Source organism: Phaethon lepturus, unplaced genomic scaffold, assembly GCF_000687285.1.
Source record: "Phaethon lepturus isolate BGI_N335 unplaced genomic scaffold, ASM68728v1 scaffold41711, whole genome shotgun sequence".
NCBI lineage: Eukaryota > Metazoa > Chordata > Aves > Phaethontiformes > Phaethontidae > Phaethon > Phaethon lepturus.
In genome coordinates this window covers 2,352-11,411 of record NW_010519228.1, presented here as the reverse complement: position 1 = coordinate 11,411, position 9,060 = coordinate 2,352, and the positions used below count along the sequence as shown (strand labels likewise).

The window sequence follows — 9,060 nt, the reverse complement described above, 5'->3', positions numbered from 1 at the left end:
CGAAGTGCAGGTATATACATTAGCTCCATAGGTAGATGGAAAGGGGTGGACACAGGCGTTTGCCACCTTCCATTCCTCCGCCGGCAGCATTTAATCTTCTAAAAGCTGGATATACGTTTGGAAAATGTCACCCCGTGAAGCACCTGAAGGATTTTGCTTCATTTTATTCTGATTAATGCGGGGATGGAAGAGGGAGCCCAGCGCCGTCGCGCCCTCAATTGCGAATTATTGAAGTTTATCCCCATAAACTCTCGAGATTCGCCTTTGATCAATGGTTATCTGAGGGAAATACATCTAGGTGCTAGCTGTTGTGGGAAAAAAAAACCTTTAAAAAATTAAAAAAAAAAAAGAGGTGGATGTGGGAGCCAAGTATTAAAGTGCAATACTTGGAAATTGTTTCCTGAGTATTTAAGGATTAAATACCACGCATGCAAACGTGTGTGCGGTTTTAATAAGGCTGGGGTGGATTAGCCGCCCACCTTCTATTCTGAACTTCGCGTTTCGGGGCTATTTTCCTAATAAATGGGTTACCCAACAGAAAACACATTTCCCCTGCCACAATTTCCGACTTTTTACACAGTTTTGCACGTTTTAGTGGCGCTGCTAAAGTTATCAAGAGAGGATGTCTGGCGAATAAAGGATTTTTTTTTTTAAAGGTTTGGGTGTGTTTTATATGTCTTCCTTTGTGTTTAAATAAGTATTTTTAGAGGTTTGGAGGGAGGGGGGAAGCGAGGGAGGCTGTGGAATAGAAATAGGTGTTGCTTAACGAGCTCCTCTGGGTTTCCTGTCTCCTCTAAGCTGAATTTCGCAGCGGCTCTAGGAGAGGGTTTAGCACGCTGTGAAGTTTTACTTGAGCTCCCCAAACCTCGCCGTTTCACACGCTTCAGCAGCTCCCTGCGACTGAGCTGTGCGGAGGGAAATAAAGTAAATAAATCGATGGAAACACCCAGGCATTGATATTCCCCCGGCCTCAGCCCTCCCTGTGGAGAAGAACCCGCGGCTGATGAGAAAATAAAAATAAGGGAGAAGGCCGGTTGGCAAAGTGTGAGTTATATTGGTTATTATTAAGCCCAACTCTTCTTAACGCCTCTTCAGCATCACTTCTCCTCGGATCCGACACCCGCCGCACATTTTGATCCCAGACAGTCCCAGCCTTGCCTGCGGTTGGGAAGCATAGTTCCATCTGCTTTTATCTTGATTAAGTCCACATGATTTTGAACTTGCAGCTCAGGTCTAGAGAGATCTAAGTCTTTTTATTTTTTTCTCTCTCTCTCTTTTTTTTTTCCCTTCCCCTCCTTTTGAATTGTTCACAGCTTATATAGTTTTCTTTCGCAGCCTGGCATCCATCCAGTTAAATTTATCTTTGCCATTTGGGGACAATAATATTTTCCAAGCGCTTCCCACTTGTAGCTATTGTCTCTCCCTTCAGATTTCCTGTACGCATACGCGGTGTCTAGTAATCTGTTTACTGGCCTGAGTTTCCTCTCTTTCTCTTTTTTTCTCTTTTTTTTTTTTTTTTTAAAGTCCATCTGAGGAAGTAATTGTAGTACCATCGTGGAAGGGAGGGAAAAATCACTCTGAGAACATCTGATAGGCCAAAGTCATTAGACATCAGAAGTTGGAGCCTATTTAGCAAAAGCGAAGCACATCCCTGCAGCTGCTGGGAGATGCATCTGCTAAAGAAGCGCTTTTTGCACCCCCTCCCCATGCGTTTGCAGCCCCGAGTGAGCACAGGTTAGCAACGCAGGTCGGCAAAACTCCTTTCTTTTGGCCCCAAAAGCAGGAGGCAAAGCAAACTCTCATCAACTCTCTGAAATAGGGAAAGTTTTTTTTGGAAAGATTCAGGGTCTAAATAATGCGTCAGATATCTTGAGAGCACAGTAAGTAGCAATGAGTAACGTGGTAAGCCAGGTTGGTATAAAATCTATTATCTTCTATTTTTTCCTTTATTTTATTCCCCCCCCCCCTTTTTTCCCCCCCAGTCAACAGTTTCCCTACTGTACTGGCTCGGACAAAGACTTCTTTATGGCAATACTTACAAAAAAGTTTTTGACCGAAGTTGGGAGGTTACTAACGAATTTACATTGCGGTCGGATAACTCCAGCTTGGGGGGGGAAGGAAAAAAAAAAATCTTCTCTCCCCCGTGGGAGGAAAAAAAAAGAGGAATGATTTATTGAGAAGAGTTCAAGTACAGGATTAACCTAAATCAAAATATAACTTCAGATGTTTACACAGATCAGCTAAAGCCAACTTTCACAACTCCAAGTTTTTGATTTTGGTACAATTACTACAATGTTTTTTGGTCACGAAATGCCTCTAACATCCCTTTAAAATTGATGTTAGTAACGCAAAACACATCTTACTCGCCTTGAGCCTATTTGCCTGCTGAAAACGCTGTTAAATGTGTTAAGTGTTTGCATTATATCAGGCAAATGATTGCGGACTCTGGAGCAAGGGGGGGTTGGCTTGGGGAGGGGGTGTTGATTTTTTTTGTTTTGTTTTGGTTTGGTTTGTTTTTCCCTTGTACTTCGCTTTTTCTGCTGGGGCGATTTGGGTAGAGAGAAGTCTCCAGTTGAAATGCCAGCATAAAGCTGGGTATTTTTTTATATATGTAATTGCAAAAGAGGCACAAGGAGTGAGGGGTTTGGTGGTGCCGCCTCCTTATCCTTCCCTCTGACTGAGAAATAACTAAATAAATGAGGGGGGGAACCCTCTAGGCAGGGCATTTTCATCTTATACACACAATTATAGCAAAATCAGCAAAATCAGACCTTTCCTCCCCCCTTCTCAAGTTCCCCTAGACAATTTTTTCCTTCTTTAAAGAGCACAAATACAGCTTTTCTTTAATTTTCCCCTCCACGCTCTAACCTTTCGCATTCGCTAGGAAAGCAGGTTTCAAAAATGAAGGGGTCTGAAATGCTCTGGATGCTTTCAGGCTATGCCTTAAAGTTATTTGCCCGCTTTTTTTTTTTTTTTTTTTAAGGGCAACCAAAAGGAATGCGAGCCGCCAGCCCTCATTCCGTTTTATGGTGGTCACTTTGGTGGTCAAATTCAAGTGCTGTGACTCCACAGCTGCCTCTTCTCTGCTTCCTTGCAGGAAGCAGGCAAATCCTATCCTTTAAACCGGGTTTAAAAACCAAAACGACACCAGGGCTTGGTTTAGATGTATTTACCTACGAAGAGCAATAAATTATTCAAGCACCTAGAGGAGAGACGGCCACACGGGTTTTTGTTTGCTATTGTGTTAGTTGTGGGGTTTTTTAGGGTGTATGTGCTTTATTTTGGGTCTAAAAAGCTGCTTGGACATTGCTTTTTTTCAACAACATGCTCTAATTCCTCTCCTGGATGCAAAGCTTCACGCCTACAGCCTTCCTATGGAATGTAGATTGGAATAAATATAACAAAAAAATGTCTATTTTAGAGCCTTTCCCTTTTTAATCGGAGGGAGAAGATCCTCCACGCAGGTTGCAAACAGGAGGGAATGGGGGGGGAGAATAATTACGCTCATAAACAATAGCTTAACATTATTAGTTTGTAGTTAGTATTAATATTGGTCCATAAAAAGCCAAGTTAAAAGATCGCTGACACTTTAATTAAAAGTTTTGCCCAAAACGACGTCCAAGTCATAAAATAGAGCAGATTACAAACCTGAAGAAATCCATCTCTGCAGCCAGAGTTCTTGCCCCTATATAAATATATATATTCATCAGCCAAACGGTGCATTAGAGAGGAAAACACAGCTCATTTTGGCATTACAGACATATTTATATGTGTGTATATCTCTATCTCCACACACACGCATTCAGAGAGACTCACACGCCCGGATTCCTTATAAAAAGGGTTTTATGAGAACGGCTTTTTAAATAGAAAATACAAAGCCAGAGGAGGGAGGGGGGGAAAGCCAGAAATTAATGAGAATAAATGATCAGGAGTGCGTTGATGCATCAGAGGGATGAAGAAGGCTCAGCGTGAGGAAAAGCACACAACCTTGGCGTGTGAAGCCGCCATGTTTCCCTTCAAGATTTCCTAATAAATACATAAAAATCCGGGCGCACCGCCTGATAACACTATAGTTGGGAAAGCTCTACTGAAATACCCGCTGTATTTTTCGCTCAGGCATCTTGAAATCCTTTGCTCTCTGCTCGGCTGCAAGGTACGGACTTGCGAGGCTGTTTTCTTCCATGAAAATCAACTTTTCCCCCCTCCTTTTTTTCTTTGCCCTGCTGCAGAATTGCAATTTATTCCTATTTTAAGCGGAGGCTCCAACCTCCGTCCGGTTGCTCGAGGTGTGTTTTTCCTCCCCATTTCTCCACGTCTCGCCTAGGGATTAAGAACCCCACCCCGGTTAAAATGCAAACAGCAGGTTGAGTGCTAGCAAATTAAATAAAATTAAATGGAGAAGAGCGAATTGAGAAAGGAGCTGCCCAGGGATGCCCAGCTCCAAGAGGGACAACCCCGAGCAGGGCTGGGACCCTCTGATGCTTCTTTTTGGTGATTTGGTTATTTTCGGGTGAGTTTATACATTATTTTTTGGGGGGAGCAAAGCGAAAACACGGCAGGCGTTGAGGCTTTTTCTGCTCCTAAGGCTCAGTGCTCTAAGGCTGAAATTTTCCTTTTTCCCTTCTTGCTGGTTGAATTTACTGCGCCTCGATTTGACAAGACCCTCTCTACAGAAGCGTTAGTTTTGTTCGGAGTATTCAGCCCGCCGCCAAATAGATCCCACGATGGAGTTTAGTTCGGGTTTATGTGTGGACAATTCAATATTTTCATTCGTTCTTCCTTTTACTGGCTGTTTTAAAAGGAATAATTCAAGGGGGAAAAAAATGCCTAAGTGGCATTCTGTAAAGAAAAGGGTAAAAAAGGGAGGGATCCGGCGCAATATTTTCATATATAGATAAAAGCAGCCACCTCTGTTCGGCAGCGAAATATTTTCCACCTCAAGCAGATGATTTCTCCCCCAGGTGAACACCCGATTAGCGCCCAATTGTTGCAGGCAATTTTGTTCCTTTAAGACTGATTCGAGGCAGTGGGATATCCCTCGGAGCCTGGTACCGCGGAAGTTACGCGTCCTTCAGGTGCACCTTTCCAGAGGGTCCGCAGAAGAGATTCTTCCCCCCCCCTCCCGGATAATTTTTAATAATTCTTTGCAAAACTCCGAAAATATCTGGCAGCACTTCGGAATTCCTGTTTTTTCGTGTGAAAATGCGGAAGGACAGAGAAAGAGGAGGCTCCCGGGATAGAAGACAAATGACTTTAATAAGAATATTTTTTAATTCAGCTGGAAGAATAAATGATGAGAGGATTGCTGAAAGTACATTCATTGATTGACAATAAACAATTGCATTAAATATTCAATATGCCACTCTGATGTAATAAATATTTAACCAAACATTAAAGGAGGTTTTCGAATATTTATTAGCCATTGACTTAATTCATTTGTTCTATTCCTTGATATATCGCTAATCCGATATCAAAAGTCATTAAGCCAGGCCTGCTTTAACTTTAAAGTTGGAAACTTTACACGATCCCCCCGCACACTGTCATTACTTAAATGGTATATTCTCCACAAAGCGTGCCAACTTGGTTGATGTATAGTTGATGTGCACATAGAGATCAACATAATTAGCGTATGTTAGAAGCTTGTTAATTAGCAGCAACCCCCTCACTCCCAGATAGAGAGAGATTTACTCCCAATTTCGCAGCCCAGCTGTAGGAAGAGCAGCCTGCAGCAAGGTTTCGAGAAATGTTGGAAAACTTACTTCTGCAGCTCCAGCTATTTTATTGAGCTACCTAAAGTCTATTCAGGAGCACTCCTAAGGACAGAAATAGCCATAATAATAAATTATCAGCATCAGCATAATTAAAATATTTTTTAAAGGGTGGAAAAACACCGTTCGAGCTCCCTAAGACCCTCCCTCTCCCCCCTCCTCCTCTCCCCAGCCCAAATCGCCCCCACCCCATCTCCAAACCCTGCCGAAAAGCAGCAAGCAGAATCCAAATAGGAAGGAGAGGAGGGAAGAAAAAAAAAAAAGGCAAAAAAAAAAAAAAAGCAGCAACTTCACAAGCCACCCCTTGTACTTGTTCTGCTGCGAGTGCTTACGGGGGGTGTGCCTTCAGGAAAATGAATACAAATCTGCAATTGATTTTCATAATGTTTCTGCGGTGTTTGCAAACCAATCGTTTGAACCTCTGAGATCTTACCTAAGTGAACCACTCCTACGCATCTAAGTGCTCCAAACTGATATATGACAATATCTACTTTGGATCACGTGTCCTCCGGAGCGACTAAGACGGATAGCGCGTCATCTCGCCTTCCCAAATTTTTTCCCCTCCGCACATCGGATCCAAAACATCTAGCTATAGGAGCAAGAAAAGGAGAAAGATGTTTAACTCGGTGAACCTGGGCAACTTCTGCTCCCAGTCGCGTAAGGAGCGGAGCGCTGAGTTTGGAGAAAGGGCAGGTTGCGCTTCTAATCTCTACCTCCCCAGCTGTACCTATTACGTCCCTGAATTTTCAACTGTGTCATCTTTCTTGCCACAGGCCCCCTCTCGCCAAATCTCCTACCCTTACTCCACCAACCTCTCGCAAGTGCAGCCCGTGCGAGAGGTCTCCTATGGTCTAGACCCCTCAAGTAAATGGCACCACCGCAGCAATTACGCCTCGTGTTATTCCGCAGAAGATCTGATGCATAGAGAGTGCATCCCGCCTTCCACCATGACCGAAATGCTAATGAAAAACGAGAGCGTGTACAGCCACCACCACCCCAGCTCCAACCACCCGGCATCGACGGGATTCTACACCAGCATGAACAAAAACACTGTCCTGCCCCAAGGTTTCGACCGCTTCTTCGAAAATGCCTATTGCGGGGCGGAAAATCCGACTGAGACCTGCCTGCAGAAGGGTGAGGGCAAAGTGGAGGCAGAGTCCCAACCCCACGCACTGTCATCCCGCGGAGAGCAAGGTATAGACCCGGAAGATGAGGAGGAAAACACAAACCCAGGGTCTTCAGCCTCGTCCTCTTCTGTCACCAAGGAAGGAAGCAAAAGCAGCAATTCGAGTAGGTAGAGCAGTAAATGGAAAGGTTAAGGGACTAGCCCGTGTGTTTTGTCGGTCAAATTTTATGTGGAGTTTTATAAGCATTCAAAGGATTTTATTATAACCTACAAAGCTCTTTCTTCCAACGAGAAGAATTTTTACGATGGGAAAAGCTCTTTGAAAAAAATGGAGATGTTAGGCGCAGACACAGTATCTTAGAGTCTGTGAAATTTTAAAAGCACACCATCGTGACAAATATTAACTTTGATCATGAACTTACATGAGCATTTTAAAAGGATTTGGTCCCGGGTTGCTGAGGGTAAAAGGCAATTGGGCAGAACACTACTTTAGCTGCCTGGGCTTTCTTTTAGGCATTAAGACGCATGCAAAATGTTTGGGGCTTTTTTTTTTTTTTTTAATTAAAACTGTATGTTGAGTCTTTTCTCTTGGTGGGGCTGCGGTGCTAAGGGGGAAATCTGCCGAATTTGCAGGCAAAGCTGAGCATTTTCTTCGACTTTTCTGTTTAAAGTGGCATTTATTCTCCCCCAAATCTAGTGGAGCGTCTAGCTTTTGTCAGGAAGGGCTTTTACTTACGTGGTTGTTTGCTTGGGTCTTCTGGGTTGGTGGGTTTTTTTGCATGCATTCACGTTTTCTAGGCAGTCTTAGAGGAGCTTTTATTAAAGGCTGAATTCAGGCAACTTTGCAAGTTAGCGTTCAGCGTGGGGCTCTTTTGGGAAGAGGGGAGGGTTGTTTTGTTTTCCTATTTGCTTTCGTGATGCAAGTCCCCTTTTGCAGCTCAGATGCTAAGTTCTCTTTTACTTTGATTCCTTTTTGCGTGTGTGGCGAGGACTGGAGTTAATCAAAAACTTATGCGGAACATAATATCTAGTTCCTCTAATTCCAACCTTGCTCATGCTGTTTCTATACAGATAACAGATTTGCAGCTAAGCGTGGGGTTGGTTGGTTTTTTTTTATTTTAGCCTCTCTAAACCCTGCTCCAGCAGCCTGCTGCCTCCAGTCCCAGGCTGTTCGTTCTTTTTTAAAAAAAAAACCTATTTGCACGGAAAATGTCTGCATCTGCCTGCGTTAAGCCCCGTGCAGTGGGAAAATAATTACACCACGGTCCTTAAGACCCTGTGTAACCTCACCTCTGCTACCCCTAACAATGGGCGAACTGCTGGAAGATCTCTCGCCCTGCATGAATAACTGGAGTTATTAAGCTGCTCCTATCTATGCGGTCAGCTGTGAAGATGAGTCTGTCTTGCATTTCCTTAGGATGTTTACCCTGCCTTCTGGTTCTTTTAAGGTGCTCCCAGAACGAGGAAGAAGAGGTGCCCCTATTCGAAATTCCAGATCAGAGAGCTAGAGAGAGAATTTTTCTTCAATGTCTATATAAACAAAGAAAAAAGGCTCCAGTTGTCTAGGATGTTAAATCTTACTGACCGACAGGTTAAAATTTGGTTTCAGAACAGAAGAATGAAAGAAAAAAAATTAAGCAGAGACCGCCTGCAGTATTTCTCTGGAAATCCCTTGTTGTGAACAGCTTTTGAAATCCCCTCTGCTGGTGAAGTGTATGTGTATTGAGGAGGAACAGTTGCGAGCATGGGTTTGCCCTTTGAGTCGACAAAGCAACCTCAAAGTTTAAGCCTTTTCGTTACTTATATTTGTATGTCCGGGACAGTGCTGAGTAACAAAAGGAGTGAGATTTTCTTTCAATCCCGGCTTCAAGGACTTGAATTCCATGAACATTTTATTTAACTTTTTTTTTTTTTCCCTGAACAGGTTGGGATTCCCTTTTCTATTATTATTATTATTATTATTATTGTTGTTGTTGTTATTATTTAGGCACCCTATCCAGTTGAATAAATCGCAGTGCTGTGTGTTACTACCACGCTGATTTCAGTATGCAGCTGTGTTATCACAAGAGCGGCCAAAGTCTCCCTGTAGGATCAAATCACTTCATCTGGGGTGAGTGTGTGTGTGTGTGTATGTGTGTATGCACACACAGACATGTGTGTCCTTCT

General features: G+C 43.2%; 1 protein-coding gene across 1 annotated transcript; it reads left to right on the top strand.

Moving 5' to 3' along the window:
• The first annotated feature begins 6,382 nt into the window (after window positions 1-6,382).
• Window positions 6,383-8,575, top strand: HOXC11 (homeobox C11). The gene is made up of 2 exons (XM_010296976.1): window positions 6,383-7,058; window positions 8,343-8,575. The coding sequence occupies exons 1-2, from the start codon at window positions 6,383-6,385 to the stop codon at window positions 8,573-8,575; spliced, it is 909 nt and encodes a 302-aa protein (XP_010295278.1).
• Window positions 8,576-9,060: the final 485 nt, after the last annotated feature.

Excerpts from the sequence above, each read along its gene's own strand:
- HOXC11 (XM_010296976.1), top strand. The coding sequence starts at position 6,383 with ATGTTTAACTCGGTGAACCTGGGCAACTTCTGCTCCCAGTCGCGTAAG. Across the intron at positions 7,059-8,342 it reads AAGCAAAAGCAGCAATTCGA|GTGCTCCCAGAACGAGGAAG; the intron begins GTAGGTAGAGCA and ends GGTTCTTTTAAG.